Here is a 27764-nt window from a genome sequence, read left to right as displayed (position 1 = left end):
TGACTCAAGCACTGGGATCCTGGCATCTACTCTCTGTTCTCTCCCCAAAGCTTCAGTCCTTAGTCTCTCCTGGAGTCACCAGCCCACTCTTCCCCTGCCTTTGCTAGAGCCCAGGGTAAGTGTCTGCAAATGAAAATTTGTGTTGGCCCTTTTAAATGGCCCTTGCATCTCCAACCATCTGTCTTTGCATCCCTGCTGCTTTTCACTACTGGATGTTATCTGTGTACTTTTTGGGCTCTGGTACTCTAAACTGGGAATCCTAGCTTAGGATTTAAACCCAATTCTTCTCAGGGGGGTTCCAACCAGCCACTCAATTATCCCTCCAGTGATGCCACCTGTGGGCACTTAGCCAGCCCTCTTGCGTCTCTACCACACTCCTTACCAGATAGGTTGTGCCAAAGCTGATTTTTCTGTCTGAGGCTATACAGTCTCTCTCTCATGACTGCTTAGTTTTTTGTTCTGGGTGGTTTCTCAGCATTGAGTTGTAATTCCAGATTGGCCCTGGGAGGAAGTTAGTGACTTCCATTCACTCCTCTGCCATCTTCTCCTTGTTGTCATTTTATTGTTCATATTTTTTATCATCTTCTTTTTCTTAGGTAAGTTTAACATTTCATGTAATAAGGGCTTGGTGATGATGAACTCCTTTAACTTGACCTTATCTGGGAAGCACTTTATCTGCCCTTCCATTCTAAATGATAGCTTTGCTGGATAGAGTAATCTTGGATGTAGGTCCTTGCCTTTCATGACTTTGAATACTTCTTTCCAGCCCCTTCTTGCCTGCAAGGTTTGAGAAATCAGCTGATAGTTGCTTGCTCTGCTCTAGCCCCACTTTCTGTCATTTCTCTCGCTTCCAACAAGCATAGTGTGCCCTTTCAGGTGCTGTTTCCCAGGTTTGTGGGTTTGTGTATATTCTAGGATCCTGTCAGCCTCTCCAACAAACTCTCCTGTCTCTCACCTTCAAAACCCCCACAGGTCTCTTTAGTCAGAGGTTTCGAGGCTTTATTTTCCGCACTGGAACCCTGGGTTGCTTGGTCTTGCTCCCCAGCTGTTCCTACCAATTTAATCACACACAAATTTGGGACCTCCTAGTCTGCCAGCCACTGCCGCCTTGCCATAGGTGTCCTTTCTGCCCCACCTACCAGTCTGAATGAATGTTTCTTAACTCTGGTTGTTGGACTTCCATACAGTTCAATTTTCTGGCAGTTTTGGGTTTTGTTTTTAAATTTGTTGTCCATCTTTTGGTTGTGCGATGAGGCAGTGTATCTATCTACACCTCCACCTTGGCCGGAAGTCCTAATGCCCATGTTTTTCTAATTCAATGTACTGTTCTCTTCTTCATGAAGGAGTGAAGTGTATGCATCTTTGCCATGTTCATTTAAAGAGGACTGTACCAAAGAGGTGTACAGTGAATAGTTTGGGCTAGTAGGGTGTAAACTAAAAGGTTTTACTGAAAATTAGGCCAAGGCTCAGGTCATGGGGAGGATTCACTTATCTCTGAACTTCTGAAATAATCGAGTGAAATGAAGTTATAATTAACAGAACAGGAAAAAATGTATTTAATATAGTAGTGAATATTCCTTAATTAGTATTAATTTTTACTATTCCTTACAGAGAAACACACATTTAAATAGAAGTCCTTAGAAGGATTATCTCATTCAGATTTAAGTTTAAAGGATTACACTATTTATTCTAAATGTCTGTTAGTGTGTGCTACACAAGGGTAGGCCCCCCCGCAAAAAACAGAATCTACTTATATAAAAAATTCTGTATTTATTCTACATGTTTAAACTTTAGTCATCTTCAAAGTACCCGCCATTTGATGCAATGCACTTATTGAGATGTTTTTTCCACTGCTGAAAACAGTGTTCAAACTCATCAATTTGATTCCTTTTAGTGCTTCCACCATTTTTTGTTTCTCCTCTTCCATATCAGCAACATGTTTCCCTTTAGGTCCTTTTTCATTCAGGGAAACAAAAAAAGAGATGCTCAGTGTGAAATCATGTGAATAAGGAGACTGGGCACAAGGATCATGCCCGTTTTTAGTCAAAAACTGCTGAATGCTCAGCACAATGTGAGAAGATATGCTCATAAATCATTCATTATAAAATGGGCAAATACATTGGACGAGTTTTCATAAAAAATTCGCTAAAGCTGAATGAAGCCACAACAATGCCAGCTGGTACACTGATACAGATGGGTTCCTAGAACACCCACCTAGTGGAGGAAGCCTGTATTACAAGGGGCCTGCCCTTCAGAAGAGAATCTGTTTTTATGGTGGTCCCCCCTTGTATCACCAATCAACCACTATTTACTCTGGTATTGAAGTAACACAGCATAATGGTCTTCAACAAAATAACAACTACTAAGACATTTATCTCCTTTCACAAAGCAAATCAAAAGCAATGATACACAAACAAAATAAGCAATTTAAATTTTAAGAAAAGTGATACATCCATTAGTAAATAAATTGCAAAAATTAAGGTTACCAATAATATAAATTTGTCAATTTGTTATAGTCTATATAAAAAAGACCATGAGACACAAAATTATTGGACTGCAGTCTTAAAATAGTTGATGAAATATAAACTTTAACAAAAACCCACGAACTCTGTCTCTATTAAAACAAATATTTTATGTAAGAAAGATTCCCTTTTAAATATCTATATACATATTTCCACTTAATACTGTTAATCATACCCTTAGTTATATTTATTTAAATAAAAATTAAATAAACAGCCCAAAGTGCTGATTTCATACCATAAAACATAAGTATTTTATATCATAATTTCTGGGTGGTACACTGAATATATTGCTTCCTTAAACAACATTAACAAGGATATTTTTAAGAATATATTTCATCTATAGCCAGGTAAAGCTTTATTAAATGTTAAACACTCAAAAGTGCAGAAATATAAGTTTCAAAAACAAATACATTCAGAAGATCTGTTGTTCAAATAGTATTTTTTCAAAACCAGGTGGAGGAGTATGATAAAATTCACTGAACTGGCAATCCAAAATTGCACTGTCATCAACTAGAGATAGAAAAAGAAAATAAATAAGTTAGAAGCAAATACCTTTAATTTTTATGAATACATAATTAAAAGTAAACTATTTCTAAAATATGACAGTATCAAAAGGCAAAAAGAATAAATGTATCTACTGTCCAGATTACAAAACATAATCCTATTGGGTAAAAATGTCCACAATGAAACCCAAAATCTGTCTACTAAACCATTACCATCCATAATTATTAATAACTATTAATATTATTATAAATATTAGTAATTATTATAATTATTAAATATCACTAAATGGTACACACACAGGTAATTTTAATTTTCCCTTATTTGCCAATTTTGTAAACTGTATACTATTGAGATTTATTTTTCAAAAGATCCATTACTTTAAAAAAATACTTTTTTCATTTTGAAAAAATTATAAATTCATATGAAATAGCAAAAATAATATAGTCTCTAGTGGTAACACCTTATAACTGCAGTACAATATGAAATCCAGAAAATTGACATTGATACAATACTGTCAACTAGACTTTAGAGTTTATTTAGTGTCTACATGTTTTTACCAGCATTTACCCAAAAGAAATGACTACATATAGCTAGCTATACAAAGACTTGTACATGAAATGTTTGTAACAGCTTTATTTTTAATAGCCAAAAACTAAAAACGACCTAACACAGATGAAAGGAAACACAAAAACTAAAAACAGCCATTAACAGATGAAAAGAAATACAAATTGTGATAAATCCACAGAATGAACTATACTATTTGGCCACACACACACACACACACACACACAAGACTGAATTATTGTTACTACATATTGTTAACACAATATGAATGAATCCTAAAGTAATTATACTGAGTGAAAGAAGCCAGATAAAAATTAATACAAACTACATGCTTCTATTTATTTAATACTCTACAAATGCAAGATAGTCTGCACTGACAGAAAGCAGATCAGTGGTTGCCTGATTGGGGCTAGGGTGGGAAGAGGTGAGCAGGAACAATCATAAGGGAGCAGAAGAAAACTTTTAAGGTTCATAAATAAGCTTGCTATCTTGACTGTGGTAATGACATAAGTGATCACTTTATAGCTATTGTCAAATTGCACAGATATATTTAATTAACAATATTAAATATTTTATATTTAATAAATGCTGAAAAAGTTAAATACTGTATTTGACATTTTTTAAGGTATTAGTGATTTTCACAAGGGTGGTTTCAGTGAAATATTGGTAAAGGCAGCCAAACTGGGTTGAAGAACAAATGAATGATGCAATAGAGACAGTGGTATAAGCTATTCTATAAGAAATGCAGCCATATAGAGAAGGATAAAGATAGGGCTAGTGAGGGGTATGAGTTTAAGGGAGGGTTTTTTCAGATGAGAATGACTCAGAATGTTTATAGGCACTGAAGACAGAAGTTGATGACACAAGACACAGATGAAACAGCTGAAAAAGTGAAGTCCCAGAGTTGGAGAGTTTGAAATACAGCTTATAGACTGAGTTTTCTAAACATGAAGGATATCGCTTACTCTGAGAAGGGATTAAAGGAGGCAAGATTGGAGTAGACCCAGAAAAGCTTCAGGAGGGTAAGGAAGGGAAGGCAGAATTCACTCCTGATAGTCTGTTCTCTATAAAGTAGAGGGTGAGGTCATCTGCAGAGAATTGAGTAGGAAATTCAAGAAGTACAGTGAAGGTCTGGATGTTTAGAGATATAAAGGAATTGCCAAAAATATTGAGAGTTTAGATTACACTGGAAGTAAACTTTGCCATGACTCTTTTCTTGAGTGTTATACAGTTTTTTTTTCTCTCCACAGACTGACTGTAAGAACAGACCAAATGAATGGCTGGATGATCTACATTTAGGGATGGGATGGAGGACAAAGATAAGGGAACTTAAGTTTTCTTTTTATCTGTGATAGTATCAGACTGTTAATATATTTGATTCAATTACATTGATTTATCAATTCCAATTTATAAAATATACTTTATATAACTTACTACCTATAACTTTATTACATTAAAAATAATGCAAAATCAATGAAACAATTTACAGTAATAATTTTACTTGCTACTCATTTGTATAACTCAGTCATTCTACTAATATGTATTTCACTTCTCAGGCTAAACTATTTTGAATATTAAGCTACACTTCCTTTTATTTAAGTAAATAAAGGAATGGATTTTAGGCTTACCTAATATGGAACAGAGAAGAATGAAGAAACAAGAATTCAAAAAAAATGAGGACAGGCTTAGGAAACTCTGGAACAACTTTAAACGTTCCAACATCTGAAACATAGGGATGCCAGAAGAAGAGGAAGAGCAAGAAGTTGAAAACTGATTTGAACAAATAATGAAGGAGAACTTCCTGAATCTGGCAAAGCAAATAGACTTCCAGGAAGTCCAGGAAGCTCAGAGAGTCCCAAAGAAATTGGACCAAAGGAAGCACATACCAAGACACATCATAATTACATTATCCAAGATTAAAGGAGAGAATCTTAAAAGCAGCAGAGAAAAGGAGACAATTACCTACAAAGGAGTTCCCATAAGACTGTCAGCTGATTTCTCAAAAAAAAAAACCTTGCCTATATAGGAATCAGAAAAAAGAAACTTTACAGGCAAGAAGAGGCTGGAAAGAAGTATTCAAAGTCATGAAAGGCAAGGACCTACATCCAAAATTACTCTATCCAGTAAGGCTATCATTTAGAATGTAAGGGCAGATAAAGTGCTTCCCAGATAAAGTCAAATTAAAGGAGTAACCAAGCCCTTATTACATGAAATGTTAAAGGGACATATCTGAGAAAAAGATGATAAAAAATATGAACAGTTAAATGACAACAAATTCACAACTATCAACAATTGAACCTAAAAAAAAAACAAAACAAAAACAAACTAAGCAAACAACTAGAACAGGAATAGAATCACAGAAATGGAGATCACATGGAGGGTTATCAGCAGGGAGGGGGTAAAAGGTACAGGGAATAAGCAGCATAAATGGTAGGTACAAAATAGACCGAGGGAGGTTAATAGTAATATAGGAAATATAGAAGCCAAAGAACCTATATATATGACCCATGGACATGAACCAAGGGTGGGGGGATGTGGGTGGGAGTGGGTGTGCCGGACAGAGGGGGATTAAAGGGGGTAAAATGGGACAACTGTAACAGCATAATCAATAAAATATATTTTTAAAAAACTTATCAAAATTAGTGAGTTTTTGTTGTAGCCTTCTTAATATTGCAGATGGGAGAAAATACACATTTTTGGCATACTGTACTTTATTATTTCAAGAAAGGTAAAACCACAACTGAAATAGAAAAAAAAAAAGAGTTGTGCAGTGTATGAAGAAGGTGTTGTGAGAGATTAAACATATCAAAAGTAGTCTGCGAAGTTTCGTGCTGGAGATTTCTTGCTGGATGATGCTCCACGGTCAGGTAGATTAGTTGAAGGTAACAGCGATCAAACAGACTTTAATTGAGAACGATCAACATTATATCACATGGAAGATGGCCAATATACCCCAAATATCCAAATCAATAAAGTTATTGGTGAAAATAAAAACGTGCCTTTGATTTTATGTAAAAAAAAAATATGGACAGTTTGGCCAACCCATTTTTTTCAGATACAATCTAGAAATTATTAAACAAAGAAATATTAAAACATAGAGAATAAAAATTTTTATTTTCAAATGATGGAAATATGGATATTGCTAAAAATACAAGCAAAAAAGTCTTTAACATTAATTAATCAGATTATTTGTAACATAATTATAAATTATTGCTTGTAATTATTTATTAACATTAATAATTCAATAGTTGGTTTTGTAAAACACTTGTAACAGTCATCTCAAATAATACTGCTATGCTCAAGGCATAAATACTTTTCACAACACTTGCAAAAATATTTTGATACGCAACTTGTTTTGGATGCACAGCACCTAACACATCCTTTTGTTTTCTGCTTGTTGGAAGAGTCGTTATGTATTACATCATTAGAATTTCCTTTAATTTGTGTTTGAAATTGATGAAATTTCAGATGTAGTGCCTTGTGCACACCTGTAGAGATTTCTGAATACCTTATTTGTTCAGGCACTAACTGCGTTATGAGATTTCTAATAAATACTGAGCCTTATTTTCATATTGCTGTTCAGCATATGAATAGTCTGAGAGTTTATTCCTACAATATTAAAAATTGTGTACAATATAACCATAGGCCATCTTCTGGTGTTCTTGGCCACATTATATGTGTCTATCTTTTGGTCCACAGTGTCAAGTCCTTACTTCGTTTGGTTGTAATATTCTATTATGTCAGGTTTTTGTGAATCTAAATTTACAGTGTCATAGAAATGCATACTTGAAATTAAATTTACATTTTATCCCTTTTGGGGTATATGAGACTCTTAATCATTCTCATCATTGGATTTGAGTAGCATTTGCTGAAGTTGCTCAACATCTCTTGGATTATTGAATCAATATATTTTTCCAGACATTTTAAATGGTAAAAAAGAAAAAAAAAAGACAATGACTGACTTTGTCGGGGAAAAACAACTACATTAACACTGACTAGAGTTCATGGTATCTCTCAGATATAATTTATATTGAACATGCACCCATATGAAACATGTATTATAAGCAAACTGACTGCTTAAATTTATGGCTTAACATTAGTCACACACAAACATGCAGCTAGTCATGACCTTGAACCTATGCACTGAATATATGTAACAATATTTAAGAAAAGTTTAAATCTCTCAGATCACCTGCAACCTCCACAGGACTGAAGGGCCCCTATAGAAAGTTGCACAGAGTCACTTCTTCTAAACTCCAGTGCAGATTAAAGCTCCTAAGCTGCAGATTAAAAGGCATCAGAGGCATACAGGGAAGAACTGAATTGGCTGGCATCAGAGGGAGAGCTGGGGCACAGCTCTTTTCCAGAAGGGCTGGAGGACGTCATTGTTCCTTTTCTGAACCCTCTCCCACCCTCACACAGCCAGCAGCTTAATGCTTTATCTCAGACTCCATCAACCTGGCTCTCACTGTTTGTCCTGACCCTGGTGATTCCTTGAAGCCAGCCCCATCCAACTTTTAGGGCCCAACCAAGCTGTTTCCAGTGGCTTTTTCATATAAATGGCTTGTGTTGGCCTGTGCTTCAGATTTTCCTAAATTTTCTCAAACAAGCAGCATTTGGCTTTAGTGAGTAACCCCTTTCTAAATTGCCCTTGGTCTGGCACTAGCACCAGTTAGCCTTGGATCACAATGTGGCCTCGCCTGGGCTCCTCCAAGCCCAAAAAAGTAGCAGTATCTGTAGACTGCTTTGTAGTTTATGCTGTGTGACCCTAACAGAACACAGTTGGTGTTTGATCTTGGACATGCCAACAGCCATCAAGGCTCAACTACAAGAGGAGGGTATACACAGCCCATACAGTGGACACACCTAGAGTACCCAGCTTGGACAACAGTATAGGCTATGCCTCCAGACTCTCTAGGACAGTAGGTGTCCTATACAGTTTGGTGGCCAATCTACCAAGCCTGGGACATGTAGCAGCTCGATCTGATATATAAAAACAAACACAGTGAGACTGCTAAAATAAGTAGATGAATGAAATGGCCCAAGTGAAAGAACAGAATTCCAGAAAAAGAACTAAACAAAATGGAGACGTGCAATCTATAGATGCAGAATTCAAAACATTGGTTATAATGATGCTCAAGGACTAATTGAGGACCTCAACAGCATAAAAAATCCAGTCATAAATGAAGGATACACTAATTGAAATAAAAAATGATTTGTGGGGAATCAACAGTAGAGTGGATGAAGCCAAGAATCAAACCAACGACTTGGAATATAAGAAAGCAAAAAACAGCCAATCAGAACAGCAAGAAGAAAAGAGAGTACAAATAAATTAAGGATAGTATAAGGAACCTCTGAGATAACTTCAAGCATACCAACATCTGCATCATAGGGGTATGTGAAGGAGAAGAGAGAAAACTATTTGAAAAAAGAATGAAAGAAAATTTCCCTAACGTGGTGAAGGAATGGACATGCAAGTCGAGGAAGCACAGAGAGTCCCAAACAAGATGAACCCAAAGTGGCCCACTCCAAGACACATCATAATTAAAATGCCAAAAAGTAATATAGAGAACCTTAAAAGCAGCAAGAGAAAAGCAGTTAGTTACCTATAAGCGGGCACTCATAAGACTGTCAGCTCATTTTTCAAAGAAACTATCCAGGCTAGAAGGAATTGGCAAGACATATTCAAAGTGATAAAAAGCAAGGACCTATAACCAAGATTACTCTACCTGGGAAAGTTATCATTTAGAATCGAAGGAAAGATAAAGAGCTTTCTAGACAAGAAAAAGCTAAAGCAGTTCATCATCACCAAACCAGTATCATATAAAATGTTACACGGTCTTCTTTAAAAAGAAGATAAAAAATATGAACAATAAAATGGTAATAAATACATATCTATCAGCAATTGAATCTAAATAACAAAATAAACAAACAAGAAACAGAAACAGAATCACAACATAGAGAACATTTTCATGTTGCCAGATGGCAAGGGCGTTGGGGGGATGGGTGAAAAAGGTGAAGGGATTCAGAAGTACAAATTGGTAGTTACAGTATAGTCATGGGGACATAAAGTACATCTTTGGCTACAACAGAGTAGCCAAAGGACGTATTGGTAGGAGTCATGGACATGGACATGGTGTGGGGATTGTCTGAGGGAGTGAGGGTGGGTGCAGGGTCAAGGAGGGCAAAGGAGGAAAATTTGGGACAACTGTAATAGCATAAACTATAAATTATAATAAAAAGTACACTTTTTACATGTAAAGATGCAGAAGGTAAAATCATTGAAAAGTAACTTTTTAGTGAAAAGGAGAGTAATAAAAACCTTAATTAAAACATAAAACACATGCTTTGGCTGTTAATATCACATTGTTAAATATTTATATTTGTAATTGCTTATTTTTCTGACATCCCAAACAGTATGTCCTCAATAACATTGCTAATTTTCTAGGAAATTATTGCAGAAAGTTAATAATTAGTTTTATTAAGGCTCAAATGTAGAACTTAGAATAGTTAAATGAGAAACTACTTTTAGATTTACTAAAACCATAGACAGAACAATCATATATCTGTTTATTTAGTTAGTAACAAAAAAAAAGCAGAATAGAGTGATAAAGTTACTTTGGCTATTTTTTTAGAGATACCTTATTTTTTTAGATATACACATAAAATATTTATGAGTAAAATGATTTGTCTCAAAATATTCCCAGGAGGGGAGGTCAAAAATAGTAGGAGTGTTGGGGTTAAATGAAATCTGATTGGCTACAAGTTAATAATTGTTTGAGGATAGGTGATGGGTACATGAGGGTTCATTATATCATTCTCTTTATTTTTAAACATTTTTGAAATTTTCTGTAATAAAAATTAATTAAATAGTATAGCGTTATCTCTAAGTAACCCAATTCTTATAAGACATACTTGTACAGAAACTACACTTACATACCTTTTCTTGGGAATAAAAACCTTCCTTAGTTCTGTAACAAGACTGTGATATGCTGCTGAACACATTCCCAATAAAAAAGTCCTTAGCAAAGCCCTGGCTGGTGTAGCTCAGTGGATTGAGCACGGACTGGGAACCAAAGTGTCCCAGGTTCGATTCCCAGCCAGGGTACATTCCTGGATTGCAGGCCATAACCCCCAGCAACCGCACAGTGATCTCTCTCTCTCCCCCTCCCTCCCTTCCCTCACTAAAAATAGATAAATAAAATCTTTAAAAAAAAAAAGTCCTTAGCAAAAGTTAACATATATCAAATAATATTTACAAATATTTTAGCTTACCATAAACAACTGGATACACTGTCCCTCTTATACCTGATGCTGGACAATGCATGTTTTTTCCATTCAAATATACATTTAATTCTACATGGTCATATGTAACACCCTAGAAACAAAAGGAAGTATTTTAAATGGTAAAAATATAAATGTTTCATAAAAAACTGACCAGTCAGAAAGTACTTATTGTGGAGCATGGTACACAGAATAACTAAATAGAAGGTCACAATAGCTTTCCTTAAGGGCTTACAATTTGGTAGACTTCTACTTGAACTGAGCTAAAAAGAAAAAAAAAAAAAAAAACGGTGGTGATTATGTGGGCCTGGGGTAGGTAAAATCTCAAGAGTCTACATCAGAGGTAAAACAAATGACACCTGTCTAAATCCTAGTATTACATTTAGATAATCTGGATTTTATATTTTGGATATTTAAGATGATATAACTACTGGCATACTGTCAACAGAGAGACCTTAATTTGATCTAAAGTGGGGGAAACAATAAAGTTTTCACCATTAGGGCTTACTGCCTTTCATTGTTTTCATATTGTGAAGAAGTGTCTTTATATAACTTATTTCCAAAAAGAAATCATATATTTCTGTATTTCTTTGCCTTGGTTTCAGATACATCAAGTGTATTATCAAAGTAAAACTTGGACTTAAAACTAAATATACAGTTGACCCTAGAACAATATGGTTTGCACTAAGCAGGTCTCTTATCTGCATACTTTCTTCAATAAATACTTGTAGTATTTTCAATCCATGGCTGGGAGTATGTGGAGAGTAAACTGTATGCATTGATCTATGCCATTTTATATGGGGGACTTGAGCATCCATGGCTTTTGGTATCCATGATAACCAGTCCCTGTGGATACTGACGGACAACTAAATGTTGGGGAAGTCAAAAGTTATACGTGGACTTCGAATGTGCAGGGGGTCGGTGCTCCTAACCTGTGTTGTGCAAGGATAACCACTATCAAGTCGAAAAACAGAAAAGCAACAGTTCAAAAGATTTTTTTTAAACATTGGAATAAAAACATTACTTTGTGCATTATTAGTGGTAATAAAATAATAATTAATAATAACTTATTATTTTAAAGATTTTATTCATTTATTTTTAGGCAGAGGGAAAGGGAGGGAGAAGGAGAGGGACAGAAACATCAATATGTGGTTGCCCCCTTGAGCACCCCCCTACTGCGGACCTGGCACAACCCAGGCATGTGCCCTGACTGGGAATCCAACTGGCGACCCTTTGGTTTGCAGCACAGGCCAGCACTCAATCCACTGAGCCACACCCAGCCAGGGCAATAACAATTATTATTATTATTAAAATGCTGAGAAGCAGATACCAAGCAGTATTCTAAGCACTTCATATTTTATTCATTAATCCTCACAACAAGTAAGGTACTATTATGGTCTGCATTTTACAACTATAGCACAAAGAGGTAAATATTTTACCTAGTGCTACACAGCTGGAAAGTGGCAGAAATGGGATTTACACCTATATAGTACAGTTTTGGAGTACTTACATAATTTTAAACTTTAATATGCTCTTTAAAACCTAAATACAATCATTACTGACTGATGACAAAAAAGAGAGCTTTCCTTGAAAAAATTAAGAATAGACAGCAGAGATTTTTCAATAGAGAAATGATCACAGATCAAGCAGCAACCACTTTAAGATTTCTGACTATAGATAAATTGTATCAATTTAAAATCTTTTAGGTAGAAAAAGATCTTATAGATGATCTAGTCCAGGGGTGTCAACTCATTTTCACTGCGGGCTACATCAGCCTCACGGTTGCCTTCAAAGGGCGGAAAGTAATTTCAACTCCTTGACAGTTAAGGACAGTTACACTGATACAGTCCTAAAATTATGAAGGCAACCACGAGGCTGATGTGGCCCCTGGTGAAAATGAGTTTGATATCCCTGATCTAGTCTTTACTCCCCCACTTTTGGCAAAGGCTCAGATAAATCAGTGTGTTAAAGGGTTTAAAATATTCTCTTCAAATCTTAGTAAATTCCAAGGTTAAAAATAATTTATTAAAAGCTAAGGAATATTGAGCCCTAGCTGGTGTGGCTCAGTGGATTGAGCACTGGCCTGCAAACCAAAGGGTTGAGGGTTGGATTCCCAGTCAGGGCCACAATACCTGGGTTGTGGGCCAGGTCCCCAGTAGAAGGCATATGAGAGGCACCTCACATTGATGTTTCTTTTCTTCTCTTTCATCCTCCCCTCCCCTCTGTCTAAATATAAATATAAATAAAATCTTCAAAAAAAAAGCTAAGGATTTTGAGAAAGATAAACTGATTGCCTTGGTTTCATTTCAGTTTTGGTATTTAAATATAATCATAAAGACAACTGATAGCTGGGGTTAGCTTTTAATGAAGAGGTCTGTTTCATTTAGAAAAAAAAACATAGCTACAAAAAGAGCAAAGTGTTATTCTCTTTATGAGACTGCAAGAAATTCTAGCAGTTCAGATCAGGTCATAACCCAGGCACCCTTCACCACCTGGTGGCAACATAACCTACTGCAAGCAAGCAAGCTTTAAACACAAGCCTCCAGCATTAACAGCAAAATTCCAATACATCCCAATACCAAAGAAAGGAGTGAGGAACTATTTGAGAACCCCAGCCCCCACCAGCAACATTTGGTTCAAGCGTTTTCTAACTTAATCTGTCCTCTTATATGATCTAGACCAAAGGTGGCAAACACAAGTCCCATGGGCTGAATCTAGCCCTCCATCTTGTTTTATCTAGCTGGCACCTTGTTTCTACCCAGTGGCAGCTGAACTCCTTGCCCCTAGTTAAGAAGTAATTACATTTATACAGTCTTAAAATTACATTTGGCCCTTTGAAAGCAACTGCAAGGCTTTTCATGTGGGCCCTGGTGAAAATGAGTTTGACACCCCTGATCTAGACATTAGGTTTGACTTTGACATAATGATGCACTTATTAATAATTGTGTGCAGGTAGTGAACAAACTCTGAAATTAAACTGCCTGTATTATAACCTGGGGATCATCCTGTAAAAGAAGTTGCATCTCCTAATCTGTAAAATGGTGATCATGATACTACTTATTTCATAAGGTCGTTATGAAGATTAAACAATTTAATCCCTGACAGGCACCTAAAACAGTGCCTGTCCCATAATAAATGCTAGAGAAGTGTTTATCAAACTTCTCCAAAATTAAACAGAAAAATGTAATTTCACAATGTAATTTGCATTTTTCAAAATTATTAAAAAATAAGCATAAACTGTTTCAGTTATGCCTTCCTAGTGCTATAGTAAGCCATTGATACATGATTATTATATGAATATAATCATTTGGTTGGATGTTAATAGCTTACTCTTTTTGATTTCTCCTCAGAGAATGGTATATGACTGAAATTCTACACATAGGAGAATTTTTCCAATTTTATAATCTATTCTACTTTTCCAATGACACTTTCAGCAATTTGATGAAATTTGTTCTCAAGTGTTTGAACTAGGAAGATAAACTTAAAATGGTAGGGTAATATTTTATTTTTCTTGATTCTGCATATATTTCAGCCTTTTTAGTCCTTTTACCAAAAGGGCATGAAAATCAAAGTCTAATTTAATGCTGACAGATGAAAAATGACATTCTTAAATTTGGCCATTTGTGGTATCAGTCATATCCATGAATGAAATAGAAAGACCAGAATAACAAACAGAACTTCAGTACATTAACAGAGAAAAACATTTGCTACAGTTTATCCTTTCTCACGTTCAAATTTTATCTGTTAGTGTAAACAGGTTGAGAGCATCAACTTGACTTCAAGATTCTCTCATAAGAAATAACTATTTGAATAATGGTGTTCCATATTATGAACATCTGGCAACGATCTACAAATACAGAGCTAATTGTTCAAACAAAATGGGGAAAAGCAGATTTAAAAAAAAAGTTTATGCCTTTTGTCTTCTTTTTTTCTTAGCCAATCTAGGGAAAAAATACTTTAACAATTTACCTATTTAGTAACCAAGTGTTCTTTATCTTTTTTTTTTTTTTTTTGCAGAAAATCTAAATTTCTACATCTTTCTTCATTCTCTCCAAAATACTGTGTATTTAATTCAATAACCTGACTTTACCTTGTCTGTATCACATTATTATTGGAAAATTTCCCACATTATTTACAGACTCCTTTCAACTTGGGACCAGAGCCAGGAACTCACAGTTCTGTGTATAAGGGCACCTTTGCTAAAGGAGACCTAAGTACTCTGTCCTCAATCAATAGTAAACAGCCTGAACCCAGTGTATAAGATTCTTGGATAACACTGTATGAGAGGAACTACCTGGAAAACACAGAAAGGGATCTTTGTTTTGTTTTAAATTATTTTATTGTTGTTCAAGTACAGTTGTCTGCATTCCCCTCCCCATCCCAGCCATCCACACCTCCCTCCCCTGATTCCACCCATTCTTGGTTTTGTCCATGTGTCCTTTATAGTTGTTCCTCAAAACCCTTTCCCCTTTCCTCCCATTATCCCTTCCCACTTACCCTCTGGTTACTGTCAGACTGTTCTTAATTTCAATGTCTCTGATTATATTTTGTTTGCTTGCTTGTTTTGTCAATGAGGTCCCACTTAAAGGTAAGATCATATAGTATTTGTCTTTCACTGCCTGGCTTATTTCACTAAGCATAATGCCCTCCAGTTCCAAGCACACTGTCACAAATGGTGGAAGCTCTTTCTTTTCTTTCTCCTCTCCCTCTCCTCTCTTTCTTCCTTCCTTTCCTTTTCTCTCTCTTTCTTTCTTTTCTTCCTTCCTTTCCTTCTCTCTTCCTTCCTTCCTCCTTTCCTTTCCTTTCCTTTCCCCTTCCTTCCTTCCTTTCTGTTGTATAGTATTCTATCTTGTAAATATACCATAGTTGTTTGATCCATTCATTTACTGATGGGCATTTAGGTTGCTTCTAACACTTAGCTATTGTAAATTGTGCTGCTATGAACATTGGGGTGCACAGGTTCTTATGGATTGGTGGGTGTCTCAGGGTTCTTAGGATATAATCCCAGCAGTGGAATTGCTGGGTCAAAAGGTAATTTCATTTTTATTTTTCCAAGGAAATTCCATTATGTTTTACACAGTGGCTGTACCAGACTGCACTCCCACCAACAATGCACTAGGGTTTCCTTTACTCCACATCTTCTCCAACACTTGTTTGTTGATTTGTTTTTGATGGCCATTCTCACTGGGGTAAAATGGTATCTCACGTGGTTTTCATTTGAATCTCTCCAATGGCTAGTGATGCTGAGCATCTTTTCACATGTCTCTGGGCCCACCGTATATCCTCCTTGGAAAAGTGTCTGTTCAAGTCCTTTGCCCACTTTTTAATTGGGTTACTTACTTATCTGTTTAGTGTGGAGTCATGTGAGTTCTTATATATTTTGGAGATCAAATCCTTGTCTGAGATATCATTGGCAAATATGTTTTCCCATACAGTTGGTTCTCTTTTCATTTGAATGCTGTTTTCTTTAGCCATGCAGCAGCTTTTTATTTTAATGAAATCCCATTTGTTTATTCTTTCCTTTATGTCCCTTGCTCTAGAGGACATATCAGTGAAGATATTACTACGTGAAATATCTGAGATTTTCCTGCCTATGTTTTCCTCTAGGACTTTTATTGTGTCATGACTTATATTTAAGTCTTTTATCCACCTTGAATTTATTTTTGTGTATGGTGTAAGTTGGTGATCAAGTTTAATTTTTTACATGTAGCTGTCCAGATCTCCCAACACCATTTGTTGAAGAGGCTATTTTTACTCTATTTTATGCTTCTTCCCCCTTGTCAAATATTAATTGACTAAAGAGACTTGGGTTTATTTCTGGGCTCTCTAATCTGTTTCGTTGGTCTGTGTGTCTGGTCTTAGGCCAGTACCAGGCTATTTTGATTACAGTGGCCCTGTAATACAGTTTGGTATCATATATTGTGATCCCTCCTACTTTGCTCTTCTTTCTCAAAATTGCTGCAGCTATTTGTGGTTGTTTATGGTTCCATATAAATTTCTGAAATGTCTGTCCTATTTCTGTGAAATGTCATTGACATAGGGATTGCATTGAATCTACAAATTGCTTTGGTGAGTACCGACATTTTGATGGTGTTAATTCTTCCCATCAGTGAACATGGTACATGCCACCATTTGTTTATGTCTTCCTAAATTTCTTTCTTCAGTGTTGCATAGTTTTCTGAGGACAGGTGTTTTACCTCCTTGGTTAGGTTTATTCCTAGGTACTTTATTTTTCTTGTTGCTATATCAAATGGGATTTTTTTCCTATTTCTGTTTCTGATATTTCATTGTCAGTGTACAAAAATGTCTTTGATTTCTGGATATTCACTTTGTACCCTGCTGTTTTGCCAAATTCACTTGTTAGGTTGAGTAGTTTTTTGGTGGAGAGTATAGGATTTTCTATGTACACTATCATGTTATCTGCAAACAATGACAGTTTTGCTTCCTCCTTTCCAATTTGGATACCTTTTATTTCTTTTTCTTGTCTGACTGCTGTGGCTAAAACTTCCAGTACTATATTGAATAGAAGTGGTGAAAGTGGACAGCCTTGTCTTGTTCCTGATCTTAGTGGAAAAGATTTTAATTTTGCCCATTGAGTATGATGTTGGCTGTAGGTCTCTCATATATGGCCTTTATTATGTTGAGGAATGCTCCCTCTATTCCCACTTTGCTAAGTGTTCTCATCATAATTGGATGCTGTACCTTATCAAACACTTTTCCCGCATCTATTGATATGATCATGTGATTTTTGTCTTTCCTTTTGTTTATGTGATGTATTACACTTATTAATTTGAGAATATTGGGCTATCCTTGCATCCCTGGGATGAATTCCACTTGTTCATGGTATATGATCTTTTTAAGGTACTGCTGGATGCGGTTTGCCAATATTTTGTTGAGGATTTTAGTATCTATGTTCAGCAGTGATATTGACCTTAAGCTTTCTTTCTTTTTTTTTTTTAAAGATTTTATTTATTTATTTGTAGAGAGGGGAAGGGAGGGAGAAAGAGAGAGAGAAATATCAATATGTGGTTGCCTCTCGAGTGGCCCCCACTGGGGACCTGGCCCGCAACCCAGGTATGTGCCCTGACTGGGAATCAAACCTGTTAAGCTTTCTTTCTTTGTTATGTCTTTATCTGGTTTTTGGATTAGGACGATGCTGGTTTCATAAAGTGTTTGGGAGTATTCTGTCTTCTTAAATTTTTTGGAATAGTCTGTGAAGGATAGGGGTTAGCTCTTCCTTAAATGTTTTGTAGAATTCTCCTGTGAAACCATCCAGTCCAGGGCTTTTGTGTGGCAGGATTTCTTTGATTACTGCTACAATTTCATGAGCTGTTATGGTCTGTTCAGGCTTTCTGCTTTGTCTTCATTCAGTTTGGGAAGATCATATTTTTCTAGAAATTTGTCCATGTTATTACCTAGGTTTTCAAATTTCTCAGCATGTAGTTTTTCATAGTAATTTCTTACAATCCTTTGTATTTCTGTGGTATCAGTTGTAATCTCTCAGAAGGGATCTTTGGATAACATTTTCAATAGGGTGGCTTTGGGAAAGCCTTAAGACAGAAGTATCCAACCTTTTGGTGTTTGGGCCACACTAGAGGAATTGTCTTGGGCCATACTAAATACAGAAACACTAGCAAAAACTGATGAGCGAAAAAAAGGTCCATGCATAATTTTCATGGTATCTGCCACCACCACAGATAAGCAAAAAAGTTCTCATATAATAACCCTAATTATGTAGCGGCCCTTTCAACAATGTTTTAAAATCGTCGAGCAAATCCCAAGTTTGGGATCACTAATATAGAAAATGTATATATCTAAGTAATATAAATTAGTATAAAACTTAGTAATAAAATTAAGTAATGTTTTAAGTAAAGTTATGATTTTGGGTTGGGCTGCATTTGTAGCCATCCTGGGCCACAATTGGACACCCCTGTATTAAGATTTTAAGTCCATTTCTTTGAAGTGTTCTGAATGTGAAGAAAGTTTAGTAAGGTTAAGTTTATTGAGGACCTACACTTGTGATAAGTTGTTATAATTCTTTAACAGAAGTTCATAACAAATTAAGTAATAAATGTCAAAATTTTCCCTAAGAGACCTCCAGCTGCAAAAATACCTACTATTTCCTAATTTAAGGGTGAGCAAACTTTCAAAATTGTGGGGTAAGATTTCTCTGATATAAAGATGCAGGAAATGTTGATCTGCTGCTTATCTTTCATTAATTCTCCTGAATGGAAATAAAGTCTTACAATGATATCCCTCACCAGTGACAGCTATAAAAAGAAAATAGTTCGTAAGGCATCCACTAATGCAGACATTGGCCTGCAGTGTCCATGTCATTATGGAAGAAATGAGATATTCACACGGATTACTGAATCCAGTGGGGGGAAAGGGAGGGACAGCATGACTTTTCTCTCGAGGGGAGCAAAAGCTGCAGCCTCCGCCATGACAGGCCTTTATTGGGTTTCTCCGCCCATTACATAATGGTCCTCATTTACCATGCACAGGTTCACTTTAGGTGGTTACCTTTTACAGAAAACAAAGGAGCCAATGCCACTAATCACATCACATAAGAGGAATATTTGCAAATGAAAAGGCAAAAGTGGTTGAACTGGTTACACTCATCCTTGGAAGGTTTAGCATGGATTTTATGAAGTTACTTTTCAGTAAATGTCCTCAATTCAGGGTGATGGAGTTTTGGCAAAAAGCAAGACTCATAGCAGCCTAGGTACATTGCAGGCCTGATTCCCCACAGGAGAACCTATCTATGGGCGTAGGTCCTGTGCACCTTTGAGTGGGAGCTGGGCCCATGCCATGCAGAATGGCCTCCTACCATCCATACCAAGTACTCTCTTTGGAAAATATAGATATAATCTCAGTGCTTTATAATTCAAACCACACACTCTCAGGCAAAAGTACATATACTAAAAGTAGTACAAGTGTAATAATGTATAGTGGAAGACAACTCCACAAAAAAACTCACCACCACATCTCCCTCCTGTGGAAGGCTGTTGGCTGGCAGTCTGTTTTTTTCCTCATTGTTGTGGTACAGAGCTCCATCATTTCTCACCACCAGGCTGTGTACATCTCGGCCAAGAGGAATCTGATTTAAGTTAACTTTCTGAGTTGCGACACCAACACCCCAGATTCCTAAAAATATAATGATATTCCTAAAAATATAATGAACTATTTGTTAATCTTTTTACCCCCCAAGAAATCTTTAAAAAGTAGTTTGCAAATTATACTATGTTCTCTGCAGACTTAGTATAGCCTAGGAGATAAGAGAGTGGGCTCTGGAGTTGTATTGCCTAGGTTTAAATCCTGATGTAGCTATGTCATCTTTGTTAAGTTACTTATTGTCTCTTTGCTTACTCACCTGTGCATTGTGGATTCCAATAGCACTCACCTTACAAGGTTATTATAAGCCATAGTGAGATAATTCAAGTAAAGCACTTGGAATGGTGTACATACTCCAAAAAAATGGGTAATAAAGCACAGAGTAAATATCTAAAAATATATAGCTATTTTCATTATTATTTTTCTCTAAAAGATTTTTTAGAAGCTACACATTGAATTTAAATGGCGTGGAGTTTGAAATCTAGCACTACCTTGAAGAGTGGGAAATTATTATCTTTAGTTTTTGCATCTATATTATATGACACATAATATATGACTTGGTCAACATCATGGAGAGGAGAAAATTATTGATAAAGTGTAAAATCATTTTCTATCCAACAGTTAAATCAGTGAGTTTAAAGCCTTTTGGCCTAAAAGTCAGCCTAAGCTGACTTTTAAAGTAAGCAGCTCTTCTCTTAACCAGCCAAAACAGAATACCTAGATCTCTAGATTTTGCCTCAAACTGTCTCCTTTCAGTTCTTATCAAAATCAGGATGGAATGTATAAATGGAAGAAGATATGAAGACCACCTTATCAATCAATTTTTCTGAATGAGTGAGTGAGACCATCAAACTGCTGCATGTCTGAACTTCACCGTATTGTCCTCTTAATAATTGACTATTATAATTTATCCTCCAAAGTGCGATAATTTTAAGAGTAACAAATGGAAATATAGTTAATTTCAAGGACAACAGTTCTAATAGGGTTATAGAGTCTCCCTACTGCTAAAGAACTGTGTATGCTGTAATACACTTTGGCACAATTGTCTCAAGCTTTCTTTGAGATCAATGCTACAAACCCCAGGAGCACATTTATCCTAGGGATATCATCCTTTACAGAAAATTCACATAAAAATTTGTGTTAGATTTAAGACTCAAGAAAATATTTGCTTCTCTTGAAAAAAGGTATGTTATACTTCAAAAGATCATAGTAACCAGAGACATTTTGCAGCCAGTGAACCAACTTATAATAACAATTAAATGCAGGACAGATTGTATTTATTGTATATGGGGGACACTTAAAATCATTATTTAAAAAGAATTAGAAAACAAGCCCCACAGGAACATTTTATATCATTCAAGCCAGTTGGATAAGAGTAGGATTGATTTACTCCACTCTAGTTTTCCTATTCTGTACCTATATTACTCATGCTATATTTTACAAAAAGTTTCTTCATAATAAAGTTTTTAAAAATGTTTTCCCTATATTCAAAAATGTCACAAGTTAAGTGATTATTAGCTATAATACTCATGTAGAATTGTTATACAATTCAAGAAACTCCATAAATTAAAAAAAAAAGCATAGACTTTAGATTTCTGTCAGAATCTAAATCTGCTGATTACTTCAGATAAGAGTGAGTCAGGGTATCTTAACAGGAGTTAAAGAGGAAAATTCAGGATCATAAGATTGACCTTATTCTAAGATAATAGTATCTACACCTTATATGTCAACCAAATGAAACAGTGCATCTAACTGCTATTAATAATTATATTAGTAATAATGTTAGAGCCTCACAATGCTCTAGTATGTCCTGTCTTTTAAACAACTTTCACAAAACATAGCTCATATAGATGAGAAAACTAATTTAATTAACTAATTAAATTAGAATCTCACAACAAGAGGTAAGAGAAATGTCTTCTAAGTAAGTTTAGAGCTTTTTTATTACCTCATTGACCTTTTTTAATATTGAAAATTACTCCTAGTAATTTTTAATAATTAGGACTTTAATAATAAAGTACCATTATACCAACTGTGGACTGGATTTTGAATTCAAAGTAGCTTTTGTTTTGATGTAAAGGTTGCACTGGCTAAACAACCCCTGTTCCACATATTCTTCTCCATTTTTTACAATAACAACATCTGTTCCTAAACAAAAAATTCAGACACTGTGTAAAGTTTCGTGTTTTCTTATTCAACAATTAAAGTTAATTCCTGTTTTACTTTTTTTAAAGATTTTATTTATTTATTTTTTAGGCAGAGAGGAAGGAAGGGGAGAAAGAGGGGAAACATCAATGCGTGGTTGCCTCTTGCACACCCCCACCAGGGACCTGACCCACAACCCAGGCATGTGCCCTGACTGGGAATTGAACCAGCAACCCATTGATTCACAGGCCGGTGCTCAATCCACTAAGCCACACCAGCCAGGGCCCTGTTTCACTTTTAACTCTTGGTCCACTAAAAAAACAAGGACACTAAGTGTACTCTGAAATATGGAAATAATAAATTATATTAAAATATTTAATTCACAATTTTTTTCAGAGAGAACATTTATACTTAATATTCATTTGTAGCCAGAAATCCTGTATAATTAGGCAGTTTCAAACTCTGAATTGTGCAGAATATTTAAATACTTTAAAAATAGAAATAAACTTTCTTTAATTTTTAGCCAATGAATCAATTTGATAGTTTCATAAATCTCTTAATTGAAATAAAAGCATAAACACTTAGAAAGTTTGGTAAATTGGTATACTTTTCAATTCAATCCAGATGAAATTAAAACAGTCTACTAAAAACTGGCTGAATATCTGCTAGGTACAAAGTACTATGCTAGTGCATTAGTCAAGTAGTATACAGAATATGGACAGAAACAGGTCTTTGTTCTTGAAATAGCTAACACTGAAAAATGCTAATTTTAGGATCTTAAAAATGTTTATAAGATAGCTTCTGTCAATCATATTGCAAATATGTAAAAAAGGTTTTAACATCACTAAAAGCACTTTATTCTCATAGAAATTTTAGTTCAAATAACATTTGATAAATGAGACTGAGAAAAATTGTCTCTTTTTTAAGGCAAAATATTGACATCTTTATTCTATTATTCATCTATTAATGCAATATGCATTTATTGAATACCTTTTATATAGGCATTGAGGTAAGAGCTACGGGAAATGCAAAGAATAAAGGTAGACTTGTTTTCAGATTTCATTCTGGTAAAATAAATATCAAAAATCAAAGTAGTACACATACAAACTAATGTTTTAGTGGCTATCACAGGTTATCATACATAATAATGATTTACAAAGACTTCATTTAATCTTCCAATAATCCTTCAAAATAGGCATAAGTAATCTAATTTCAGATAAGTATACAGAATCTCAGAAAGGTTAAGGTAAATCCAACAGACCAAACAGTTAATAAATGGCACAGGTAGTATTTTTCACCCAGCATGGCTCTAAAACTATCTGTTATGGTATGCCTTGTGTACAAAGCTGTCTTCCCTTAAGATAGATTCAAAGAAAATGTTATTAGTCTTTAGAAATAAGAAATAGTATGATCCATAGGGACGATTGAAAAAATTTGTAAAGATAAAGAAGATAGCATCACCAGATAGTTCACAGGTAAATTCTTTCTGTTAGGGAAAAGTGCAATTGAGTTTGAATTGCTCAATTGATTTTCTAGACTGATTCACTTTTCTTTAGTTAGGTCTATGTGTCTAAAGCCTGATAGAAAATTTTCATGTATTCTATAACCCTGCCCAATCTACATAGCATCTCCCAATTTGGGAGAGGCCAAAGTATCATTGCTTTTATAGTGGCAGTGGTTCTTATCATCCATAGTAAATAGAATCCAGTGAAATTTTTCAACTAGTGAACTTCTACTTCCATTAAGTACAAACAACTCAGTGAGCTATATGTTTTCTTTAGGGCCCTGAGAAAAATTGTGTCTTGATAATGTGAGCCCAATACCCAATTCTTTTTCTAACCTTGATTAGGTTAAGCATGTATATCAGGGAACATGAGGAGAATTAATCTTATTCTAATATCTAAGAAATATCCCATAATACCAAGGCATCTTGACTTCCCAGATCTGTGGCCAGCATTACCACTACACTGATACTAAGTGTATAAGGTAAGCAGATCTGGCTATTAGAACTACATGGGACTCCTACTGAGGGGGTTATATAAACTAGGGCACAGTAACAAAAAGTATGAGCAGGGAGGCAGTTATTCCCATCAACTCACTATTGAGTTCATGTTTAAATAAAAATTATTTGCAAGAAATGCATAATAGATATGCAAAATTTCACCACAATCACAATTCTAAATTTTCAGACTTTTATCATAGCCATTCTCTCTTAAATAAGGTACAACTAAAATCTTCTGATTATAAGCATTATTAAAAATTTACTAGCATCCTTTTTTTCTCATTATGTTAATCTCCAATTCTGAGTAAGTACCTTTAGAAATAATTTACATCTGGCTTCAAAATATACTTCCTGGTGAACTGGAGAGTACCCAGGGCCCAGCTCTTCCCTGATGACAAAGACTATGTAGGGCTTGGCATCTAGCAGACACTCAGCAAATAACTGATATAGAAATGAATGAATAAATATGCTCTGCTAAGAACTTTGGACGTGGACATGTAGCATCTGTTTTCCCTTTCCCAAAAGCCTTTCCTGTGGAGATCAAAACAGTTCCAAAGAAGCTGACTCAATCTCTTGTCTTCAGGAATACAGCTTTGACCTAGATTAAGTCAATCAGTGAGTTTCACATTTCTTGACCCACGGTGATGGAGTGAAAAATGGTTATGTGACCTAAGCCACTAAAATCAGAGATAGTCTCAAGACTTTTGCAGAAAATGAAGGGGTAAAGACATTCTCTCATTCTTGCTGGACCTGAATGAGGAAGCCCAGGGAGCTGCTGCAAATCATGGAAGCCAGTCTTCAGGAATAAACAGCACAGGGAAGAGAAGGAAAGCAACCCAGTCCTTGGCATCAGAGTCTTTCCTGAAGTTTGAGCTGCTTCTATACTTTTTTCAGTTACATGTATCAATAGATTTCACTCCTTGTTTAAGCTATTCTGAGATATAGTTTGTGTTACTTGTAACTGAAAGCATCCTAAGTGAAACACATTTTAAAGCATTATGCAAACAAATGGTATTTTTTTTTCTTAACTGACAAAGCTCTGTGGTTCCCATATATACTGAAACCTTCTAATACCAAGCTTCTACAGTAGATACCTTACCATCTTGGATATCATCCTAAGGTCTTAAGTTAATGGAAGTACCAGAAGACCCTCAATACATTATAGTCTACTCTCAGCTGGAACCACAAAACCAAATCTGAGCATAGTATTATTCTCTAACTTCAATATCATTTCATATCTCCAAGGCACTCTGCTAGGTAGAGATGTGTTATAGAGGGAGATATTCAGGGAACATTCTGGAGTGCTTGTGAATCATTAGGAAATTATTTTAAACATATTCCACTTCTTTAAATACAAAGATATCCTATATTTGGCTATGGAATTGTGTAGTTTTATTAATTAGAAATTCAAGGCAAATTTGAATACAGTCAGAGCACATATAAACACTATCAAAGAGTATGGTTTTAAGAAACATCAGACATTTACAAATAAGAGTCATCCTTTTCAAAGTAGCTACTTTGGGAGATATTCACTTCTAAAAAGTCAGTTGACAATTAAATACAGAAGATATGACAAAAATGCCAAATATTTACTATAATATGCCACAGAAAATGACAAAAGAGGAATTCCAAAATGGTTTTAAGCAATGCAACATCACCAAAATACGTGACAACTTTGGAAGAGAAAACATTCATTTGGATATAAAACGTACAGACTGTTTTTAAAAACAAGCAATCACATTCTGTAGGTTATTTTAATACAACCTTTCACATATCCAAATACATGCATACTTGCTCAGTGTGCTTCTCATATTTTCAAATTAAGATGAATTAAGGGTTGAAATGTACTCCTAACTCGACAAGTCTTTCCTTCCTTTCTAACAAGAAAGTTTCTAAATCAGAAATTATTTTCAGTTCCTAAAATCAGGTTCTTCTATGATTGAAGAATTTGAACTAACTGGAAGAATGGTTAAGAACATTATTTCATGCAGGTAGAAAATTTGGAGATGATATTATTCTACTGAAAATGCTAAACATCTTGGAAAAAGTTAGTTGAGTGAGTACAACTGACCAGCTCTTTAATGCTCCAAAGAGCAGACCACAGTAAATCAAAGCTTGGTAGTAGATAGAAAGAGCTAAGGCTGATCATAAGCTCCAGTAACTACACATGGTTGTCCTTTACTGTGTTCCCAGCAATACCTGCCACCTGATAGTGACTCACTAAATATCAGCTGAATGAATAGATGAAACGGAAACATTTTCTGTGGGAAATTGCAGGATTTGAACATCACTGTCTTAAATGATGATGAATAAGACACAATTTAAAAAGATATACATACATACCTACCTATATTATGTATTAAGGTTCTGTATCACAGTTGGAAAATCTAAGAATTAAAAATAAATACCCATGTACAAAATGGCATACAATGATCACATTTGTGGCTTAGTACATGGCTCCAGAAATACAAAAATATAAGAAAAATCTCTGCTTCTAGAACCAAACTCCAGAAGCATGGAAACTATATGGGAAAAGTCTAGGAACAGATATAACGTGGTGAAAGAGGCTACAGAGCGGAGAGGAAGAATGTTATAAGTTTTATTCCCATTTTCAATAGGGAGGTAAAAAACATAGATGCAAAGGAGCAAAGTGCTGTTTTATTTTAAATAGCCCAACCTGTTGGGAAGAAGCCAGTCAGGTGAAATTACACCACCTTTAACAGTGACTAAGAAGGAGTCAGGTAATAGGAGGTTTAGCTTGTAATGGCAGGCTGTGATCTGAGATGTGACTTCAGGCTTCTGCAATTTGTCCTGTTTCGACTTTAGGTGAGAGGAAAATCACTTCCAATAAAACAAGCTTCAATCTGTAAGTGATGGGCTAAAGAGAAAGCTGACTGCCAGAGCAGAAGGAGCGGGGACCAGACCTAAAGCACTCTGAAAATATATAGGTTTGATTGGAGCTCAACAGTAGAGCACTGTTGGAAGAACAGCACACCACTTCCTGCGCCCCACGCCTTGGCACCTCAGAAGAGCCTCAGGGGAGCGCAACACTGAAGAGATTCCTGCGAAATTCCAGAGAAAATGGGTAGGTCCATGCACCCACCTCCCAATCACAGGCGCTGTGTAACCTAGAACTGGTCGGAGGTGGAGGAGATCCAGGAGGCCAAGTGCTGTCAAGGCTGCGTTGCTGTGGGAAGGGGGGGTGGGGGGAGGAAGCGCTCAGCGGGGCGGGGTCGCACCGGTTTTGGTCCCCCACCCTACAGCCCTGAACCTCCAGTGGCGCCCGAGTGGGCCGTTGGGCCTGTGGAGTGGAAGGGAGGGGCCTTTACCCATGTGCTGTGTGTCCAACTGCACAGCCGGCATCTCCTTCAGAGGAATGTGTCCTGTTGCGCTGTCTCTGCAGCACCGCAGGCAGCAGAACACAGAGGCAGCCATCACGCTACCGACTCCACCGCCGCCGTAGACCCTAAACCGGTGAGACACCAACCTCCACCCCTTCTCTCTGCCTCCTGCCCCCGTTTGGAATGCGGAGGCGTCTGTGCGGAGCGCAGAGGCCGGTACAGCGACGCCACAGGCTAGGAGGGTGCAGCACAGGCTGAGGTGTAGCAAGCCTGGGCAGAAGAGCTGACGTC

The 27764-nt window shown here is 36.0% G+C and overlaps 1 protein-coding gene across 1 annotated transcript; it reads right to left on the bottom strand.

Moving 5' to 3' along the window:
* Nucleotides 1-1526: 1526 nt before the first annotated feature.
* SPRYD7 (SPRY domain containing 7) lies at nucleotides 1527-27764 on the bottom strand. Its single transcript, XM_028527055.2, has 4 exons — nucleotides 27462-27764; nucleotides 19855-20021; nucleotides 10866-10968; nucleotides 1527-3032 (listed from the first exon to the last, which is right to left on the bottom strand). The coding sequence occupies exons 1-4, from the start codon at nucleotides 27565-27567 to the stop codon at nucleotides 2935-2937; spliced, it is 474 nt and encodes a 157-aa protein (XP_028382856.1). The 5' UTR covers nucleotides 27568-27764; the 3' UTR covers nucleotides 1527-2934.

Source organism: Phyllostomus discolor, chromosome 11 (assembly GCF_004126475.2).
Source record: "Phyllostomus discolor isolate MPI-MPIP mPhyDis1 chromosome 11, mPhyDis1.pri.v3, whole genome shotgun sequence".
Taxonomy (NCBI): domain Eukaryota; kingdom Metazoa; phylum Chordata; class Mammalia; order Chiroptera; family Phyllostomidae; genus Phyllostomus; species Phyllostomus discolor.
Note: the sequence above shows the minus strand (reverse complement) of the source record. Positions and strands in the feature narration are given on the sequence as shown.